Genomic DNA, 22,100 nt, shown 5'->3' with positions numbered 1-22,100 from the left:
AAGACAGGCGATGGAATCCGGATCAGGAACAAGACTGGAATGAAGTCAATGATGACTGAAGGTACTGACCCTCCACCGGACCTGCACGCTTTGGAAAGACCAACAACACAATGGTGGTCCTATGAATGGTCTACCGACCGTTCCAAGCCCTTTCGGACCTGCCGCTGGGTAACAGCAAGAAGCAGCAGGCCGGATGGAGGCCAGGGCAAACAAAGACCAGAACATGGAGATTCAGACAAAGATGCAGGTGGAGACGTGGGTACTTGGACGAAGACTCAGGCGAAGGCACTTGGACGAAGACAAGGAGTCAGGAGCGAGGTTCTGAAGACAAGGAGTCAGGGTCAAGAGCTGGGTTGAGCCTGTGATGCAGGGCGCCCTACACAGCCCACCCGGGAGGCTGGTCGCGGACCACGCTGGGATCGACGTAGACTCTAGATGAAATAGTGGAATAACTGAGAAAAGCATGTTGCAGAAACTGTAGAGGCCTGCACTGGGGCACCAGTGGCTGGTCACGGACCACGCTGGTAAGCACAGGTTCTGGCAGAATCTTTAGCATGGACAGAGCAGGTGCAAGGAATCAGAGGGTCAGCAAGGTTCAAGACACAGGACCAAGACAGGACTTGGCTTCAAGCAGGGATTCAGGACCAAGATAGGACTTGGCTTCAAGCAAGGATTACCCTCCAGAGGCTTGCGCTGCAAACGAGGAAGGCAATGTACCATGAAGCGCCCTACTCAGCCCGCCCAAGGAGCTGGTCGTGGACCACAACATGGCACACCAGGAAAGGTGGCGACTAGGAACCAGGGGGTTCAGGATGTCTGGCCTGGAGCATGGACATCAGGAACAGAAGGTGGACATCAGGACTGGATCATGGACATCTGGACTGGATCACGGAGATCAGGAACTGGATCACAGACATCAGGAGAAGACGGACATCTGGGCTGGAACATGGACGTGGACATCAGGAGCAGAAGACGGACATCTGACTGGATCATGGAACATCAGGAACTGGAGGACAGACATGAAGACTGACCGTAGACATCAGGAATGGATCACGGACTTCAGAATGAGACATGGAGCTCCAACAGGAAACAAGGAACACAGGACCTTGAAGAAGAGCTGGAACAGAGAAGTCTCCTGGAGCGAAGGACAGGAACATCCAGGAGCAACTAACTCCTTGCGAAGGCAAAGCTAGACTGAACGCTGAGCCCTCTTATAGGGTTGAGAGGACTACACCCGAGGAGGAGCTTGCAGGGGGCCACACATGGTTGGCCCCATAAGAATGGGGAAGAGGCACACGCCTTAGGAAGCTTAGGAAGAAACTGGAGAAGAAGCTGGATCGATGGTGGCATCCTCAGCCATGTGGAGGACCCAGACTGAAAGAGGAATGGACTGCAGGAGCGGCTCCATGCCGTGAAGAGGAAGCAGGAAGAGCAGGAAGGCTGTAGGCACTGGAAGGGGCCACTTCCCTGCCAGGTAAGGGCCCCGGCAGCAGCAAGGATGGCTTACTTGCCTCCAAAGACCCCAGGAGCGGCAGCAGCGGTCCCAGCTGCAAAGAGAGGCATTTGGCGGGCAGGAGAGGCAGAAGCGGCCTCGTGCCACAATGAAGAGACTCCTGCCCGCGGCTCTAGGACCACGGAGGAGCCCGGAGCGGCGCAGCCCGAGTAGCAGCGAGGGACAGCGTCTACCACGGCCTGGCTGCCGCGGAAGGTAGGGGGCCTGCCCGCACTCGTTGTGGGCAGGTTCACAACCATACCCTCTCCTCAAAGACCCCCTCCCCAAGCCTCTTGTCAACAGCTTGGAGAGAAGAAGGTATTCCACATACCGTCAGGGAACAATCAAGGATCCAAGGGCAGAAGCTGGAATTTCTTGGCGAGGAACTGTAGCAAGCATACTTGAGCAGAAGACAGGACAGAAATGGTCAAGGTCCAGACAAGATGTACACAAAACACTGAATGCTGAAGGCATGGGTCAGGCAAGATACAGGGATGCAGGGACGCAAGAAGCCATTTTATTTCTTTAGTCAAGGTGGTAGAGGTTAAGGCTCCCTTCTTGGCTTTGGAAAGGCAGGATATGAATAGGAGTCCTTTTGAATTCTTCAAAGCTGAAACTGAAGCTGTAGCAGAAGACGAAGTAACAAGGCATAGAATAAAGCTGAGTTGAAGGTCCCAGAGAACTAGCACTCCAGCGATTCTAAGTGGAAGAAGCTGAAAGCATGGAGTCTAGAAACAGTTCAGGATGCGTCGAGGAGTAGTCTTGGTGTTTCTAAAAGAAGGAAGGTATCCCATAGTTGTTCTAGGTTGAAGTATGGTGAAGCAGTCAGTGTTGGACACCAACCCATGGTTCAAGAGCCAGAGTTTAGGGACTCAGGTGACTGAATGACTAGGCAGTCTCTTAGATGAAAGGTTGTGGATGCAAGCATGACTCTTAGCATACGGTAATGAAGCTAGCAGGTAATTGCATAGGCCAGCTGCTGTTGGTTACAGAATGGAAGTAAGTCTGTAGCTTAGTTCACTTGTTGGTAATGAGGTTCCATACAGCAGAGACATAGACGTTGTTTAAACTCACTTGAACTGCCAGTGTAAGTCTATGGTGGTGAGAAGTAGTGCAGGCACAGTACTTCTTGTGCCTTCCAGACGAGGACCCTTAGGCAAGGGTGGAATTTTAGCGATGGTTGGCAAGTTGACACTTAAGCTTGAGTGGTCCTTAGCCTGATGGTAGAGAAGTTCGGTGCCAAGAAGGCAGGACAGGACCCAGGCAGGACAGGCCAACAGAAGAAGGCTGACGGACTTGGTAGATGAAGGACATCCTCTGGACTACTTGAGAGCAAGCCAGGAGTAGATGCACTTGGACAGGCACCCTACTTGGATGACGAGGCTTACAGCGGATACCAGAGTCTTTTAACAACTAACATCAGAGAAGAAGTCTCCATATGCTATCCGGCGGGAGATGTAATTGAAAGCAAGGAATTGCAGAGAGGTATAGCTGAACTTGAGTACCGGATGGCGAGTGAGGCTAAAATTCTGGTATTAGGAAGGACTGAAGAGCGAAGAAACTTGCTGGTTCAACTCAAGGCAGAAATGAAGGATGATCCAGGCCCCATTCAACGGATGACAACAGATGGGGTGCAGGCGCCTACTGCAGGTCGTCTGGAGAGAATTACCATAAAGGTGGTGAGTTGAAAACTAAGAAGAGTGTAGACATCCTTTGCAGGACGGTGAACTTGTACGAGATGTACAGGATTTCCAGCAAGATAAGCTCTATGGAGAAGGTGTCTCCTGCTGGTAGAACTAAAGTCCTTCGAGAGAAAAAATAAAAAATTCTGGTCATGGTGGAAGCGGAGAACCAGAACCAGAAGCTTGCAGCTTGGTGGAAGTTGATGAACCCATCATGATGGGCAAGGCCCAAACGACGAGGCAGGTCCCCTGATCCTCCGTTCGAGGACCCATTAGATCTCTTAGATGGATGCTATGGCTATTGATTCAGAGGTCGATTACCTCCTGCACTTTTCCTGGCCATTTAGGCCTTGTGCAGAAGCAAGACAAAATCTGTGGAAAAATCTTCCACATCATCATCTCCATTGTCAGCCTGAACTTCCTCCCCCTGTTCCTCCAACCCAGTCTGGATTGTGGCGAAAGTGGGGAAGGAGAATCCCTAGGCTCGCGAGAGTCTGCTTGTCTCTTGCTGCATGCCTTCATCCTGCCTGCCAGGCTGCAAACACCTCCCGGGGTTTCCCTGGCAGGGCCTTGGGAACGAGTGGCCCTTCTAATGCCTGCCGTGCCCTCGGAAGATCCTTCCCTTCCCCTAGTACATTCCTGGCATAGCGTGACTGAATCAAGACAAATGTGACTGGTACCACGGGCCTGACACAGTTTCCTGCATTCAGAGGCTGCTGGTGGCGCCATTACGCTTCCACACGGCTGAGACTGCCTGCTGTGCTAAAATGTCAGCCCAATCACGGCATAAATTCACCACCGAGAGCACAGCTCTGACGCTCTACCAGAGCTAAAAACACTGCCCCAACTCTCCGACCGGCATGAACATTCAGCCTCTTCCTCCCAAAGGCCTGCTATGCTCCCGCACAGCCCAACTGCCAGCCGCTCACTCCTTGATTGCTTTTTTTTTTTTTAAGATACAACAGCCACGAAAGAATAAATCACAGGCAGAATAAATAAAATACTTGCCTGCTGCTGGAGAAAACCTCGGGGGAAAAAGCCTTCAGGAGGAAAGAGGGAACCAGGACCCTGGCTTTCAGACCCCTGGATCTTATGGGCTAAAACTGCTCAGGTATTGCCAACCACCCACTCGCCAGGCTCAACCTGAGGGATTGTCCATGAAGCTACCGAATACCTCAGGGAGTGTCTGCTGAAAACTTCTTTTCTTCTCGCTAAACTAATTTAAAACTTCTTTCTCAATTTTCTTTTTTGTTCTAACTCAGACAGTAGGTTTACATCTCAACCATCTGCTGGTGAGTGTGTGAGAGAGTAAAGCACATGTACAGGTTGTATGGAGGAGTGTGTGTGTATGAGAGAGTGAAACAGACATACAGGTTCAGATCTGGCAGGATGTATGGAGGCGTGTGTGTGTGTATGAGAGAGTGAAACAGAAATACAGGTTCAGATCTGGCAGGATGTATGGAGGCGTGTGTGTGTATGAGAGAGTGAAACAGACATACAGGTTCAGATCTGGCAGGATGTATGGAGGCGTGTGTGTGTATGAGAGAGTGAAACAGACATACAGGTTCAGGTCTGGCAGGATGTATGGAGGAGTGTGTGTGTATGAGAGAGTGAAACAGACATACAGGTTCAGGTCTGGCAGGATGTATGGAGGAGTGAGTGTGTATGAGAGAGTGAAACAGACATACAGGTTCAGGTCTGGCAGGATGTATGGAGGAGTGTGTGTGTATGAGAGAGTGAAACACACATACAGGTTCAGGTCTGGCAGGATGTATGGAGGAGTGAGTGTGTATGAGAGAGTGAAACAGACATACAGGTTCAGGTCTGGCTGGATGTATGGAGGAATATGTATGTATTTGTGTGTGTGTGTGTGTGAGAGAGAGAGAGTGTGAAACACGCATACAGGTTCAGGTCTGGCAGGATATATGGAGGAGTGTGTGTGTATGAGAGATGAAACAGACATACAAGTTCAGGTCTGGCAGGATGTATGGAGGAGTGTGTGTGTGTGTGAGAGAGAGAGTGTGAAAATTCTTTTTCACTCAACGCACAATAAAGCTCTGGAATTTGTTGCCAGAGGATGTGGTTAGTGCAGTTAGTGTAGCTGGGTTCAAAAAAGGTTTGGATAAGTTCTTGGAAGAGAAGTCCATTAACTGCTATTGATCAAGTTTACTTAGGGAATAGCCACTGCTATTGATTGCATCAGTAGCATGGGATCTTCTTGGTGTTTGGGTAATTGCCAGGTTCTTGTGGCCTGGTTTGGCCTCTGTTGGAAACAGGATGCTGGGCTTGATGGACCCTTGGTCTGACCCAGCATGGCAATTTCTTATGTTCTTATGTTCTTATACAGGTTCCGGTCTGGCAGGATGTATGGAGGAGTGTGTGTGTATGAGAGAGTGAAACAGACATACAGGTTCAGGTCTGGCAGGATGTATGGAGGAGTGTGTGTGTATGAGAGATGAAACAGACATACAGGTTCAGGTCTGGCAGGATGTATGGAGGAGTGTGTGTGTGTGAGAGAGAGAGTGTGAAACACGCATACAGGTTCAGGTCTGGCAGGATGTATGGAGGAGTGTGTGTGTATGAGAGATGAAACAGACATACAGGTTCAGGTCTGGCAGGATGTATGGAGGAGTGTGTGTGTGTGTGAGAGAGAGAGTGTGAAACACGCATACAGGTTCAGGTCTGGCAGGATGTATGGAGGAGTGTGTGTGTATGAGAGATGAAACAGACATACAGGTTCAGGTCTGGCAGGATGTATGGAGGAGTGTGTGTGTGTGTGTGAGAGAGAGAGTGTGAAACACGCATACAGGTTCAGGTCTGGCAGGATGTATGGAGGAGTGTGTGTGTATGAGAGATGAAACAGACATACAGGTTCAGGTCTGGCAGGATGTATGGAGGAGTGTGTGTGTATGAGAGATGAAACAGACATACAGGTTCAGGTCTGGCAGGATGTATGGAGGAGTGTGTGTGTATGAGAGATGAAACAGACATACAGGTTCAGGTCTGGCAGGATGTATGGAGGAGTGTGTGTGTATATGAGAGAGTGAAACAGACATTCAGGTTTAGGTCTGGCAGGATGTATGGAGGAGTGTGTGTGTGTGTGTGTGTGTGTGTGTGTGCACTGCTAACTACCCTGTCCTCATTTCCCCTGTATGTTGTCTTGAAAGTTAGATATGAAATCGCCTTTTCTCTTGTACGTTTCTGACTTGTGCTATTGGTTGCATCTCTGCATTGATGTTTGTGTTGAACAGTGCTGTGTATGCTGTCGGCACTATATAAAACAGAGGCAGATCAAGTCCAGAGTATTGTACCTGAAAGTATCATTTCAGTTCTAATGAATGCAAAGAATAACCTGTGGGAAAACTGACACAGGTGAAAGAGTTTCATGACAGTGATGAGCCCACCTTACCATGTCCACAGCATTGACCAGCTCTAGGACGTCCTCCTTCACAGCAGACTGATTCCCGTTCTTCTCATTGTACTAAGGAAGCAGAAGAATTGGTCACTCAAGAGGTAAAAGGGCAGCACAAGGACAGAAGCACGAGAGATGCTGATAATCCCTACCCGGTTTTTATCAACGACAATGCAGAGCTCCACGAAGCTCGCCACGGGCATCACTTCTCGCTTGAGCTGTGGGGGAGAGAACATTGGGCGTTATCTTAGCTGGCTCTGCAATGACTTACCCTTGGATATCAGAACTGAAGTGGATTACCTGAAGTTTAGGAAACTGGTTAAGTCTTGAATGTTTGCTCAGGTGTTCTGAAGTCAATATTCAGACATAGCCGGATAAGTAAGTTAGGTGGATAGACTTATCTGGCTAAATTACATGGGATATCTAACAGCATGGTTATGCTACTGAATATCCCCTTATTTGCCACTACTTAGCTGGATAAGTATTATCCATCTAAGTTTAGATCTGCTATGGAGCAGGTCTAACTTATCCAGTTAACTTAACCAGATAAGTCTGATTATCGCTACTTATCTAGCTGAGTAACATCACCCATTTATGCTCACTGTCTGCCCACTATCTGTCTAGTACTTAGTCAGATAAGTGACTGCTGAACATTGCTGGATATTGAGTAGCCTCCACTTAGCTGGAAAAGTTGTATTTATCTGGCTTTGCAGAGTTTAAATATTGACCTCCCTGTGATTAAGTTGATTTTTATTTCTGGCTACTAAGTATCGAGTATAAAGGTCTATTATGGCTTTGTTTGTTAGGAAAAGTTCTCCTACAGTTTTATATATGGAAATAGAAGATAATTTTGTTGTATGTTTTATTGTGTGTAGCAAAGTGTAGTGATGAGTAGTGATGTTTTTTGTGGATTGTTTTGTGCTAAAGTGTATGTTTTAGCTTGTATATCTGTTTTATGAAATTATGTACTTTTTTAATTGTAAATTGCCTAGATCTTTATTTAGGCAGTATATTACGTTTGAATGAACCTATGAGGTGTGTTAGTGTGTTTCTATGCACTTGAGTGTGTGTGTGTGGTGTGTGATTGTGTGTTTCTCTGTATGTGTATAGCTGAGTGTCTTTGGATGTGAGATGTGATAGTCTGTTTGCATGTGGTTCTGTATATGTGTGTATGTGAGTCTGTGTGTGTGTATGTGAGTCTGTGTGTGTGTATGTGAGTCTGTGTGTGTTCTCACTACTACACTACACCGTAACGCTAAAACCCCTAAAGCCTATTTTCTGGACTTGTTTCTTGGAGGACAGAACTAAAGATGCCTGCGGTACTCCCTTTCTGTCCATCAAATTTCTTTATGCGAACTGAAAGCAAAGGGTAGACGTGGCACGAGGAAAAAGAATGGCAAAGTAAGAGAAAATACTTTATTTCTGCACAGGACCCAGGGCCAGCACATGCAGTGAGAAGTCAAGGACGCTCCTGCCTAACAGAGATTTTGTTAACAGGGGAAAACCAGAGGTAGGGTCAGACAACAAGAAACTCAAGCTGGAAGAGAATCTGATATCTGCTTCCACTATCATCTCTTTCCCTATGGTGTAGGAGAAGGCAGAATCAGTGGAGTGTGAAAAAGCAGGGGCATTAGGACTGAAGCACCCCAAAGCAGCCCAGTGCTCCCCCCAATTCCTCTAGCAGATATTTAGAGAAAGTACTGATTAAGATGAATCATGTGAGGGTGAGATGGTCAGACTCAGGAGGGTTTGGGGAGACAGTAAGTGATGCTGCCAGAGCCAACCGCACTGCCCCCACTCACACACACCCAGGAAGTGCAGGTAGTGGAGAGGGTGAGAGATGCCCCTGGGTCCACTCTCAACTCCAGCCCCAGGAGCAGTATCCAAGGAGAAGGAGAGGGGACATCAGAAGTGAGGAGCCACTTACCAGTTGTAGAGGACCAGAGTTTTGCACATTGCATTCACTGTCAGAGGGAATGCTATGGATATTGCTTTATGGAATGAGGAAGAACTGACATTTTTTGGGACGTATCTGAAAGCCAAATATTTTAGGCAAGTGTATGAAAATGATTTTATGTTGTTTTTATATGTTTTTTATATTTTTTATTATGTTTGTACTCTGCACAGATCAAGTAGATTGGATGATGCAGATTATAAATATAAAAAAAGTAAATAAACATGAGCACTGGAACGCTAGATGAAAAACAGTAGTAAGAGAGGCCAAAAGAGATTGAAGAAGAAGCTTGCCAGAGAGGAAAAAATCTACTAATAAAAATCTTTACAAGTATATTCAAAGCAAAAAGCCTATGAGGGAGTCAGTTGGGCTGCTAGATGACCGAGGAGTAAAAGAAGTGCTCTGGGAGGATAAGGAAATAGGTTTTCTGCTATCTTTACTGAGGAGCATGTTGGAAGCATCCCCACACCTGAAAAATTTTAAAATGGTGGAGATTGTGAGCAACTAAAAACCAAATCTCTGTGATAATGGAGGACGCAATAGATCAAAAAAAGTTTACAAACTAAAGACTAACAAATTACCAAGACCAGATGGCATCCACCCCAGAGTTCTAAAAGAACTAAGATATGAAATTGTAAATCTGTTATTAGTAATCTGCAGCCTGTCATTTAAAACAGCCATGATAGCTGAAGCCTGGAATGTGACACCAATGTTTAAAAAGGGTTCCAGGGGTGATTGGGGAAATTATAGACCGGTGAACCTGTCAATGATGGGCAAAATGGTAGAAGCCATTCTGAAAAACAAAATCACTGGCCATATTGATAAACATGGCTTAATGTGGAAGAGTCCACAGTCGGCTCAGACCCCTCCTCCACTTTCATGATTTTCGCTCAGTCCTTCAGGCCATACTGTTTTCAAAAATTGATTACTGTAACGCGGTACTCCTCGGCCTTCCTGCCTCCACAACAAAACCATTACAAATGCTCCAGAATGCTGCAGCTAGGATCCTAACCAATTCAAGGCGAAGAGACCATATCACACCTATCCTCAAAAATTTACACTGGCTTCCGATCAACTTTAGAATCCTGTATAAGTCCCTGACCATTATCCACAAAACCATCCACCTTCAATCCACACTCCAACTCAAAATTCCGCTCAACATTCACTCCTCTATGAGACCGATCAGAACGGCATATAAAGGATCTCTTCACGCTCCCCCTACTAAATCCACACTTCACCCCTCCATTCGGAAACATGCATTCTCCACCGCCGGACCCTCTCAATGAATTCATTACCACCTGAACTTCGCCTGGAACAATGCCCATTCACCTTCAGAAAGAAACTGAAAACCTGGCTTTTCAAACCAGCCTTCCCTTGATTGGCCACACTTCAAATAAGGATCGTACAAACATCTTCATTTATAATTTCCAGTCAGAACTACACTGATTCATTAATAACGTTCATTATTCTTGCTGCTTTCTTGCTCTAAACCTGTAATAATGCAATCCACCCCGCTAGATCCTCAGCCCTCTGTTCCCCCTTCACCCACCTCATCGGTCTTCTAGCCCATTCATTCCTTACCCCTCCTCTCCTAAGACTCAACACAAATTCCATTTTTCATCGCTCTGTATAGATTTAATCAACCCTTGAAGAACTGTTTGAGTGCCATCCAGGTCTCATGCCAAGTTATTATTTTAAATTGCTTGTTGTTTACTATTGCTTGTTGTTTACCATTTTTTAAATTTTTTAAATTTTAAATTGCTTGTTGCTTACTCTATCTTAGCGCTATGTTAAGCTAATTCTACCTATCTTAATTGTCCTGAATTCATCACCCTGTTTTTTGTAACTTTCGCCCATATCGCGGGTTATCCCGTTGTTTCGCTGTAAACCGGTGCGATAAGACGTGTGTCTTGAGTATTGGTATATCAAAAAGAATTAAATAAATAAGAGTCAACATGGTGTCAGCAAAGAGAGGTCTTGCCTTACCAATCTTAAATTTTGTTGATGGTGAAAATAAACGTGTAAATAAACGTGTTACGAGCGCGCGCGGGCGCGGTCGTCGTAAGCGGGTGGTGGTGAGCCCTTGGGCCACGGCAGGACTCAAGGAGGAGCCCCAAGCCACACCGTGGGAGGTGAGCTGAGCAGGCACGGTGAGCGAGGCAGGCAGGAACAGAAGCAGGGAGTCCGACCCTCAGCCGGACCTGCATGCCCATGGTAGCCAACACGGGGAAGTTGACTAATGAACTGTCCTCCGACTGTTCCTGGCCCTTTCGGACCTGCCGCAGGGAACGGCAATGGGCAGCAGGCCGGACAGAGGCGAGGGCAGACAGAGTCCTTAAACAGAAGACATCAGACGGGGCAGAAGCAGGCTGAAGCAAGACGGAGACATCAGGACAAGGGCTGAAGCGAGACACAGGAAAGATCCAGGCGAGCAGGAACTCCGATGCTGGGATACTCACATCCGAAGCCCCCTCGGCTGGCAGAAGCTCAAGAGCCCGTGGGACGAATCCCTCCTGTTGGCCACTCCAGGGCCCAACAGGACAGAAGGCTCAGGAACCAGGCGAGGACGTAGGTCAAGGCAGAGACAGGAAGACATCCGGGCAAGGGCTGAAGCAGACACTGTAGACAAGGCTGGACGGAAACATGGCACTGTCCATCAGGGCGCCCTACTCAGCCCACCCGTGGGACTGAGTCGCGGACCACCCTGTCCCAGACGCGCCCTACACAGCCCAGGAAGGCTGGTCGCGGACCACGCTGAGAAGGAGGGTGCAGGGAAACTCCAGGCGAGCAGGAACTCCGATGCTGGGATACTCACATCCGAAGCCCTTACGGCTGGCAGGCACAGGAACAAACATCTAGGCAGAGACACTGGACAGGGATCCATCAAAGCATATGATGATCACGGAAGACCTGGATCAGCAAGGATACAGACGACTGTAGGACCTGATCCGCAGGCCCTTTGCAAGTGAACAGAAAGTCCTTAAGTACTGGAGGTAGAAGGCAACTCCCTGGGAGGAGCTTGCCAGGACCGCCCACCGCTGGTCCTATAACTAGGGTAGAGAGCTGCGGGCCAGCCCCTAGGGAAGGGCGTCGCCCAACAGGAAGTCCAAACGCTGGCAAGCAAGCCACAGGCACAGCTAGGCCTCTCAGGTCCCGGAGCAAGTCCCGGATGGAACACAGGCGAGGCCCAGGCTTCAGTGTTACGATCCCGGTCACTAGACTAGTGACCGGGAGCTTACCTCTCTCACCCGCGCTGCGAACCGCCGGGTTCGGGGCCCTCCACGCGGCTTGGCAGCGGCGTCTCCACGAGGGAGACGTCGCCGGAGACTCCTCCCCTCGGCGAGGGAACGCGCGCGCGCGAAGGGCAGCGTTTTGTGCTGTCAGCACCCGGATGTGCTGACACGCCCCCCGTGACGTCAGTTGCCGACCGGGGGATTTAAACCGGGCTCTTTCCTCACCAAAGTGCCTTGCAACGAGGTTCCTTCTTTGAAGAGCTAGTTGCCGTCGTTCCTGTTCCCCGCTGATTGCCTGCCTGTCTGCTTGATTCCTGCCTGGTTCCTGGATTCCTGCTTGTCTTCAGCCTGCCTTGACTCCGGTCCGTGACTCCGATTCCTGCTTGTCTTCAGCCTGCCTTGACCCCGGTCCGTGACTCCAATTCCTGCTTGTCTTCAGCCTGCCTAGACTCCGGTTCGTATTCCACTCCTGGGCTTCTCCGTCCTCGCCTAAGTCCCAGCGGTCCGGGTCCCTACGGGCTCCTCCCGGGGGGACCTCGGGCTTCCAGGGCGAAGACTCCTAAGTCCTAGCGACCCGGGCTCCCACAGCTCCTCTGGAGGAGTCACGGGTTTCCAGGTGAAGCTCCATCTGCCCAGTGGGAGTTCTGCCTCCCGACTGCCCCCTCGGGTCAGTCGGCCTAAGGATCCACTTCCGGATTTCGTCCTTCGTAACAGTTTGCAAGGCCATGGATCCGGCAGATCTCGCTGGTCTCCAGGCCATTCCGGGCCTGGCTCAGCGCCTGGTACAACAACAACAGGTTCTGGATTCCCTGGTAGCCACGGTGGAGCGAATGGCTACCCATATGGACGCAGAACCTCCGGCACCAGTTCCTGTGGTCGCACCTGCGCCGGTAGTTACGCTCCAGACGCCTACACAGCTGCCTGCTCCTTCACGCTACACTGGAGACGCCAAGGGGTGTCGCGGGTTTTTGAATCAGTGTTTCGTGCGATTTGCCTTGCTTCCGAATCAGTTCCCTACGGATTCTGTCAAGGTCGCTTATATTTTTTCCCTACTGGATGGGAAGGCCCTGCACTGGGCTTCACCGATGTGGGAGAAAAGTGATCCTACTCTCACCAATTTGGATCTCTTTGTGGCTGGGTTTCGTGCAGCCTTCGACGAGCCTGCCCGTCAGACCTCTGCCACATCGGAATTATTACAACTCCGGCAAGGGGGCCGTACTCTGGCCGAGTATGCCTTGGAATTCCGCACCCTCGCCCTTGAGGTGGGTTGGCGTGACGATGCTCTTCGGGGAATTTTCCTTGAAGGATTGGCTGGTCGGATCAAGGACGTACTAGCCGCCCGGGACCTTCCCGAAGGATTAGACTCACTCATAGAGCTAGCTGGACGTGTCGACCTACGTTTGCAACAGAGAGCTCGGGAAGTACGCCCTCCGAGACGCCTGTCCCCGCTAGCTCCGGCATTCTCAAGACCGCTCACTCCGATGCCCAGGTCGTCGGTCGCCTCGGCCGAGGCTTCTGCTGAAGAACCTATGCAGTTAGGACGCACTTCCCTAACTGAAGAAGAGAAACGCCGCCGGCGGACACTGGGGTTGTGTCTTTACTGCGGTGGTAAGGGGCATTTCCTTTCCCAGTGTAAGGAACGGCCGGGAAACGCCCACGCCTAGGAAGGAAGGAGGAGTACCTCCTGGGCTGTTTCAACGCTGCTCCTCAATGTACCGTGCCTGTAACTCTGAGGTTCTCAGAGGACACTTTTTCTACTCAAGCCTTGATTGACTCCGGGGCTGGGGGTAACTTTATCACTCGAGAGCTGGTACAAAAGCTTCACTTGGACACAGTTCCCCGTGACCCACCTCTCTGCATTACCTCTATTCAAGGAACACCTTTACCGGGCAGTATCTCTCTTGTCACCACTCCGATCATCCTTCGCACTGGTCTGTTACATGAAGAAGAGATCTCCTTCCTGGTATTGGAGAAGTCTGTATATCCCATAGTTTTGGGTCTGCCCTGGTTGCAACTTCACTCACCCGTGATTCGCTGGGATGACCTGCAGATCGCACAGTGGAGTTCTCATTGCCTACAGCATTGCATCAAGGCCACGGTGGTTCCGCCTATCCCCTTGGCTCATGCTGGGTTGAAACTTCCTGACCAGTACAACGACTTTTCTGACGTGTTTTCCAAGGACAAGGCGGAATTATTACCTCACCATCGTCCTTTCGACTGCTCTATTGAGCTGCTCCCTGATACGACTCCGCCACGAGGTAGGGTGTACCCCCTCTCTCTGCCCGAGACAAGAGCTATGTCCGATTATATTAAGGAGAATCTCGCCAAAGGATTCATCCGTGCATCCAAATCACCTGCCGGGGCCGGATTCTTCTTTGTCGCTAAAAAGGACGGTTCCTTACGCCCTTGCATTGATTACCGGGGCTTAAATGCTATCACCAAGAAGGACCAGTATCCGTTGCCACTGATTCCCGAGCTACTGGACAAGCTTCAGGGGGCTCGGGTGTTTACTAAGCTGGACTTAAGGGGGGCCTATAACCTGGTGCACATCCGTCCCGGCGACGAGTGGAAAACCGCTTTCAATACCCGGGACGGACACTACGAGTATCTGGTTATGCCCTTTGGTCTATGCAATGCGCCAGCAGTATTCCAGCACCTCATGAATGAGGTACTCAGGGAGTTGCTCAACTCCTGCATTATTGTATACTTGGATGACGTTCTTATCTTTTCACGAGATTTGGATACTCATCGACGTCAAGTCCGACAAGTACTCCAAATCCTCCGAGAGCATCAGCTCTACGCCAAATTGGAGAAATGTATATTTGAGCGGGACTCGTTGCCCTTTCTTGGGTATATTGTATCCGCCACCGGATTCAGCATGGACCCCGAAAAAGTCTCCGCCATCAAGAAGTGGCCTCAACCTGTGGGCCTAAAGGCATTACAACGTTTTTTAGGTTTTGCAAACTTTTACAGGCACTTCATACCCGGATATTCACGATTAGTGGCACCTCTGACCGCTCTGACTAAAAAAGGAGCAGACACACAACACTGGACTCCGGGGGCTTGCAAAGCTTTCCAAGATTTGAAAGATGCGTTTCTGCAAGAGACTTGCCTCCGCCATCCGGACCCGTTACGCCCTTTCGTAGTGGAGGTAGATGCTTCCAGTGTGGCGGTAGGAGCAGTTTTGTCTCAGCATTCTGCATCTGGTCAATTGCTACCTTGCTCCTTTTTCTCTAAGAAGTTTACACCGGCCGAGAACAACTACGGGATCGGCGATAAGGAGCTCCTGGCCATTAAGCTGGCTTTCGAAGAATGGAGGCAATGGCTGGAGGGAGCCCAACATCAGGTCACGGTGTATACCGATCATAAGAATTTGGAATTCTTATCACAAGCCCAACGCCTTAACCCAAGGCAGGCTCGTTGGTCTCTATTTTTCAGCCGATTTGATTTCATCCTTAAGTACCGTCCGGCTACTAAGAACGTTCGTGCTGATGCATTGTCTCGAAACTCCATCTTTGAGGAGGAAGATGATCCTCCACAGTATATCATCGATCCAGCTAAAGTTTCCCTTGCAGGCACCGGTATTTCCTCAACCGACAAAGTAATTGTTCCTCGCCGAGATAGGAGGAGGGTGCTGGAATGGGCCCATGACTCCCTTTCGGGAGGTCATGCCGGTCAAGGGAGAACTTTGACACTTTTGAATCGGTACTACTGGTGGCCCCGAGTACGACAGGACGTACACGAATATGTGGCTTCGTGCCCCGTTTGTGCCAGACAAAAGCCGCTGGTTGGACGTCCTTGGGGTCTGCTGCAGCCTCTGCCTATTCCTGCCGAACCCTGGACCCACATCGCCACGGATTTCGTGGTGGACCTGCCTCCGTCGGAGGGACATACGGTAATCTGGGTCACGGTGGACCGGTTCTCCAAGATGGTCCATCTGGTACCGCTGCCCAAACTTCCATCGGCCCCGGAGTTGGCACGTCTCTTTATTCTGCACATCTTCCGAGCACATGGTCTTCCGCAGAGTATCGTGTCGGATCGTGGTTCACAGTTCACGGCGCGCTATTGGCGTGCTATCTGCAAGAAGTTTGGAGTGCAGCTAAATCTATCTACCGCTTTCCACCCCCAAAGTAATGGGCAAACGGAGCGTATGAACCGGTCACTCAAATTGTTTCTTCGCAGCTTCATCACCGAAAAGAGGGATAATTGGGTCTCTCTATTGCCTTGGGCTGAATTTGCGTACAACAATCACCAACACTCCGTTACGGGTCATACTCCGTTCCAAGTCGTCTTTGGAAGACATCTTCAGCCCCCAATACCGCTTCCCTTGGAGGTTCTCTCACCAGCGGTTCAGTCTATAGCTTCCCAGCTCCATCGACTCTGGAAGGTCCTTCAGCAGCGACTATCGATGGCAGCTCAGAGAACTCGTACAGTGGCAGATCGTCATCGGCGTTCTGCGCCAGAATTGGTCCCTGGTACTAAGGTTTGGCTGAGCACCAAGAACCTGCGCTTCCCAGGCCACAGTCACAAGTTAAAACCCAGGTTCTGTGGTCCTTTCTCCGTGGCAGAACGAATTGGCATGGTATCCTACAGGTTACGCCTCCCGTCACGTCTGAGAGTTCACAATGTGTTTCATGTCTCCCTCCTGAAACCAGTAGTATACTCACGTTTTCATCGGCCTACTCCAGATGATGTTTCTGCTTCCTCTCCTGGGGAACCTGTGTACCAAGTTCATGAAGTTCGGGATGTGCGCTTCGCTAACCGTCGATGGGAGTATCTACTGTCCTGGGAGGGTTGCGGTCCAGAGGAGGACTCCTGGGAACCTGCCCGTAATATTTTGGATAAGTCATTGTTGACACAGTTTCATTTGGACAATCCCGGGAAGGCCAGTCCTCTTCGGAGGGGGCGTAAGAGGGGGGGTACTGTTACGATCCCGGTCACTAGACTAGTGACCGGGAGCTTACCTCTCTCACCCGCGCTGCGAACCGCCGGGTTCGGGGCCCTCCACGCGGCTTGGCAGCGGCGTCTCCACGAGGGAGACGTCGCCGGAGACTCCTCCCCTCGGCGAGGGAACGCGTGCGCGCGAAGGGCAGCGTTTTGTGCTGTCAGCACCCGGATGTGCTGACACGCCCCCCGTGACGTCAGACGCCGACCGGGGGATTTAAACCGGGCTCTTTCCTCACCAAAGTGCCTTGCAACGAGGTTCCTTCTTTGAAGAGCTAGTTGCCGTCGTTCCTGTTCCCCGCTGATTGCCTGCCTGCCTGCTTGATTCCTGCCTGGTTCCTGGATTCCTGCTTATCTTCAGCCTGCCTTGATTCCGGTTTGTAACTCCGATTCCTGCTTGTCTTCAGCCTGCCTTGACTCCGGTCCGTGACTCCGATTCCTGCTTGTCTTCAGCCTGCCTTGACTCCGGTCCGTGACTCCGATTCCTGCTTGTCTTCAGCCTGCCTTGACTCCGGTCCGTGACTCCGATTCCTGCTTGTCTTCAGCCTGCCTTGACTCCGGTCCGTGACTCCGATTCCTGCTTGTCTTCAGCCTGCCTTGACTCCGGTCCGTGACTCCGATTCCTGCTTGTCTTCAGCCTGCCTAGACTCCGGTTCGTATTCCACTCCTGGGCTTCTCCGTCCTCGCCTAAGTCCCAGCGGTCCGGGTCCCTACGGGCTCCTCCCGGGGGGATCTCGGGCTTCCAGGGCGAAGACTCCTAAGTCCTAGCGACCCGGGCTCCCACAGCTCCTCTGGAGGAGTCACGGGTTTCCAGGTGAAGCTCCATCTGCCCAGTGGGAGTTCTGCCTCCCGACTGCCCCCTCGGGTCAGTCGGCCTAAGGATCCACTTCCGGATTTCGTCCTTCGTAACATTCAGAGCGGCCTCCGGAGGAAGGTAAGAGACCTCCTGTAGCGCAGCAACAGGGGGGATCGCAACAAAACGTGAGCCAACTGATAAAGTGTATTTGAATTTTCAGAAGGCATTTGATAAAGACCCACATGAGAAACTCTGCAAGAAATTACAAAGTCATGGGATAGAAGGTAGTGTCCTACTATGAATTAGAACTTGGTTAAAAGACAGGAAACAGAAGGTAGGGATTAAATGGTCAGTGTTCCCGACAGAGAAACGTCATTTCTAGAGCACCAAAGGGATCGGTACTGGGATTTGGACTGTTTTAACATATTCATAAATAATTTGGAAAGGGAACAACGAGTGAGGTGATCACATTTGCAGATGACAAAATTATTCAAAGTTGTGAAAACAGTGGAATGCAAGAGGGACCTTGTGAGACTGAGACTGGGCACCTGGCAGATGAAATTTAATGTAAAGTGATGCACATAGGAAAAATAGTCCCAACTACAGCTCAGTTTTTTAAATATTTTATTAGCATTTACATCATTATACATGAGATAAAGCCAAGAAAACCAATGAATTATAATGATCACAACCAGGCAAAGAAAAGTAGGAAACAAAACAAATGTAATACACTCAAAAGTCCCCAAAATAATGGGGGCAAGAAAAGGCGACCTCATCCAAACAAAGATGGAAATCCTCAAGAACCGTAAGGCACGACAGAAAAAGAGTTCTCCATCAGAAATATCTCTAAATGGGCAGGGTCAGTAAAAACAAACGTATTCCCCTGATGCACAATAATACGTTGGCAAGGGAACTCAAACAACAAGAAACAAGCACCCAGAGCCGGGCTATGCTGCTCATTCTGCAAAACGATCTCCTTCTTATTTGGGTCTCTCTCCCTGCTTCGGAGAAGATCGGAATTTTCGGACCACACAAGAGCTCAGTCATATATTAAAAACATCGCCTTAGAACCAGGTCCTTGTCAGAATCGAAAGCAAAGGTAACAATAAGTGTTGCCTTAGTCGTATTATCATCAGATACATTTTGTAAGAACTACCAAAAGGAGCTAAGACATCCAGGGCAGCGTCTTCTGTATGAAATCTTTTTCATAGTGAGAATATAGTAACACTTAGACAAATAAACGCCTTATCTTGAGAAATTTGCACAACGTCTACCACATATTTCTTAAACAACTCATTAGCTGAAAGCACCCTAGTGTTAGGGTAATTTAACAACCGTAAATCCCTAGATCTTAACATATTTTCCAACAATTCCTACTTCTTAGGTAGAACTGGTCACTGTGGTAGATTGTGATGGAGATGCATTATTTGATAAGGATGTCACCTGAATTTCAAGAGCAGAGAGCTGAGAAATAGTTTGCGTTAGGGAGGTTTCGTTGTGCGTTACCGCTCTCCAGATGACCCTGGCCGGCTCAGACATAGTCTCACCCACCTCCCACCCTACCAGTCACCCTGGTGGAAACACTGCTCTGACTGACTATTGCTATCAGAAGCCCTTCCAATAGTGACAAATAAAGAATGCACAGTGCCATTGTTGAACTGAGGAAGAAATAGCACCCCGTGAGGGCAGTTCTGAAAAATCCCCAGGTGTTGAACCACTATGAAGCACTACATCAGCTTTCAAAGTGCTTCCATTCTCTACTTCCTTCAGTGGAGATGTTTACAATTGAGTAGATGTTACTTTCTCAGAGAGACCCCTGGTGTGACAGAACATGAGCGTCTGTCCCCACCTGAGACCAGTTGGGGTAAGTGTGGAGGAGATTGTGCCAGGTCTAAGAGAAAGTTCCAGTACATCTGAGCTGATCAGGGTTGCCAATCGGTTCCAGATTTTCAGGACAGGTTGATCCAGTCCTGGTTTTACTCCTCTGCACACAGGTACTTGTAGTCTTGATTTCCTGAGGGAATGCAATAGGTAAATCAGAATAAGTCCCAGCATGCAATGGGGAAAAACCTGGACTGGAGCAACCTGTTCTGAAAATCTGAAGCGAGTTGGCAACCCTAGAGCTGATATCAACAGAAGCAGATATACTGAGGCCCTGTTAAAGAAGATCTAAAAGGTCCTCTTACCAGCAAACAATAACTTTCCTTCCCAGGATCTAGAAACAAAATCAAAATCTTGGCCAGGGGTGCGCTCCTTTGGCACGCAGCTTCAGCAGCGGACCAGCGGCTGTGCGCTGCAGGACTCTTAGATTTTTTGGTCATTTAAATTTGTATTGAGAGAATTTCATTATCATATCAACAGTACAATTTCTCTTCAACATAAACTGGTTAATAACCATTCCTCAAATCACATGCTGCTACATATCAATGCTAACATGCCTCAGCAATATTTTAGGAAACAAACTGTTTCTCTGATACCTTTCCCCCTTCTATCCCTCTCCGTCTCCCTTCCTCTTTGAACAGTAAAATGTCCCCCAAGTCTTTTGAAAAGATGACAGTTTATCTCTTCAAAGCGCCATCAGTTTCTCATGCAGTATATATGCCCCAAATGTTTGAACATGCGGGTCTTGTCTTTTCCACAATAGCTGCTAATAAAATATGGGAAATCAATTTGGCAGTTGCTCTAGGGAGATCTTCCACTTCAGCAATAAACAGGAATACCTTGGGTTTTACTTCTACCACAGTAGTATTTATTTATTTATTTAAAATCTTTTCTATACCGTCATTCAGTATAATACCGTCATAATGGTTTACATAGAGGCACATATAGTAAATTGTACATGTTTCTGTTCCTAATAGTAGGGTGGTGCCTTATAAGCTCGGTAACATAGTTTCATAATAAAGGCTGTATGTTCAGTGTTGTTTAATCTGACCTGTGACTACAATAAAGACTTATTTTATACATTTCAATTAAGGGTGTAGTAAACAAACCATGATGTACATACATATACTGTGCTAGTGCTGTATAAAGATTTTCGTGTACAGCTTTCAGCGTTTCTCTCTTTCTCACTCTCTTTGTGGAAAGGCTTCTCTAAAGAGCCATGTCTGTAAGCTCTTTTTGAAAGTCTTGAAGTCTATCTGTAATCTTCCCTCTGTGGGCATGGTGTTCCATAGAATCGGCCCGGCCAATGATAGTGCTCTTTCTCTGACTTATGTTAGTTTTGCAGTTTTGACTGAGGGGATGGTTAGGAGGGCTTTGTTGGCAGATCTCAGGTTCCTGTGTGGGACATGGACGCGGAGTGCTGTGTTTAACCATTCCGGTTTCCCGTCGTGGATTAGCTTATGTATAGTGCAAAGGGTTTTATATTTTACCCTGTATTCAAATGGCAGCCAGTGTAGTTCAGCCAGTGTTTCAGTGATGTGATCTCTTTTTCTTTTTCCTGTTAAAATTCTTGCGGCTGAGTTTTGTAGTATTTGGAGTGGTCTTATTGTTGTGTATGGTAATCCTATTAGTAGAGCATTACAGTAGTCAGTGCTGGCAAATATTAACGCTTGTAGCACTGTTACGCTTGGGCTCCGGTCAGGAGTTGTGAACACCACCCAGCAGGGTGGCTCCAGGTGGAGAGAGACAGGAATGGCTAGAAACAGTGTCTGGTTCCAGGCTGGGTCAGGGCAGGCAGCAAGTAGCAGTGTCTGGGTCCAGGCTGGGTCAGGGCAGGCGGCAAGTAGCAGTGTCTGGGTCTAGGCTGGGTCAGGGCAGGCGGCAAGTAGCAGTGTCTGGGTTCAGGCTGGGTCAGGGCAAGGCAGGTCAGAAGGCCCGTAGGCCACACACACACAGAAGGCCCGTAGGCCACACACAGTAAGCAGGGCAAGGCAGGTCAGAAGGCCCGTAGGCCACACACACACAGAAGGCCCGTAGGCCACACACCGTAAGCAAGGCAAGGCAGAGAAGGCCCGTAGGCCACACACACACACAGAAGGCCCGTAGGCCACACAGCGTAAGCAAGGCAAGGCAGGGAAGGCCCGTAGGCCACACACACACAGAAGGCCTGTAGGCCACACAAGGCAAGGCAAGACAAGGCAAGGAATAAGGCCCGAAGGCCGCGCAAGGCAAGGCAAGGAATGGTCCAGGGACCAAATGCACAGCAAGCAGGAAAGGCTAGAGCAGGGAGCCCAGGCGAGCTCGATGCCGAAGCACCGAGGGAACTGTCAGGCAGGGTTATAAGGAAAAGCCCAGAACATAGAGTGGACAGGGGAGATGGACTGGGCCTGCCAGGAGAGCCAGCACTAGAGGGACCCCTGGTGGTAAGGCGGTTGCACAGCAGCCATAGCCGTAACAGTACCCCCTCCTCAAGGCCTCCCCCTCCTCCTGGGTCCCATCTTTGCAGGAGGTACTCAATAATAACGTGAGACCCCTCCGGGGGCGATGCGGCAGGTTCAACTCCTTCCCGAGGCAGTAAGGCAGTCCATAACCCCTCCTGGGGTGATAAGGCAGACACAACCCCAACCTGGGGCAGCAAAATAGTCCGTAATCCCTCTTGAGGCGACAGGGCAGGTGCTAACCCCTCCTGAAGCGACAGCAGGGCCG

At 49.4% G+C, this 22,100-nt stretch overlaps 1 protein-coding gene across 1 annotated transcript in view; it reads right to left on the bottom strand.

Annotated features, from left to right (window-relative positions):
• LOC115096253 (disintegrin and metalloproteinase domain-containing protein 9-like) overlaps positions 1–22,100 on the bottom strand; it is a 150,600-nt gene that overhangs the window by 75,124 nt on the left and 53,376 nt on the right. Inside the window, exons 7-8 of the mRNA XM_029610761.1 lie at positions 6,739–6,804; positions 6,584–6,655 (exon numbers count right to left, since the gene is read on the bottom strand). Of these exons, the coding sequence (XP_029466621.1) occupies positions 6,584–6,655; positions 6,739–6,804 (138 nt within the window). The remainder of the gene's footprint in view (positions 1–6,583; positions 6,656–6,738; positions 6,805–22,100) is intronic.

Source organism: Rhinatrema bivittatum, chromosome 7 (genome assembly GCF_901001135.1).
Source record: "Rhinatrema bivittatum chromosome 7, aRhiBiv1.1, whole genome shotgun sequence".
Lineage (NCBI taxonomy): Eukaryota > Metazoa > Chordata > Amphibia > Gymnophiona > Rhinatrematidae > Rhinatrema > Rhinatrema bivittatum.
The sequence above is the reverse complement of the archived record's forward strand: the minus strand, read 5'-3'. Positions and strand labels throughout refer to the sequence as shown.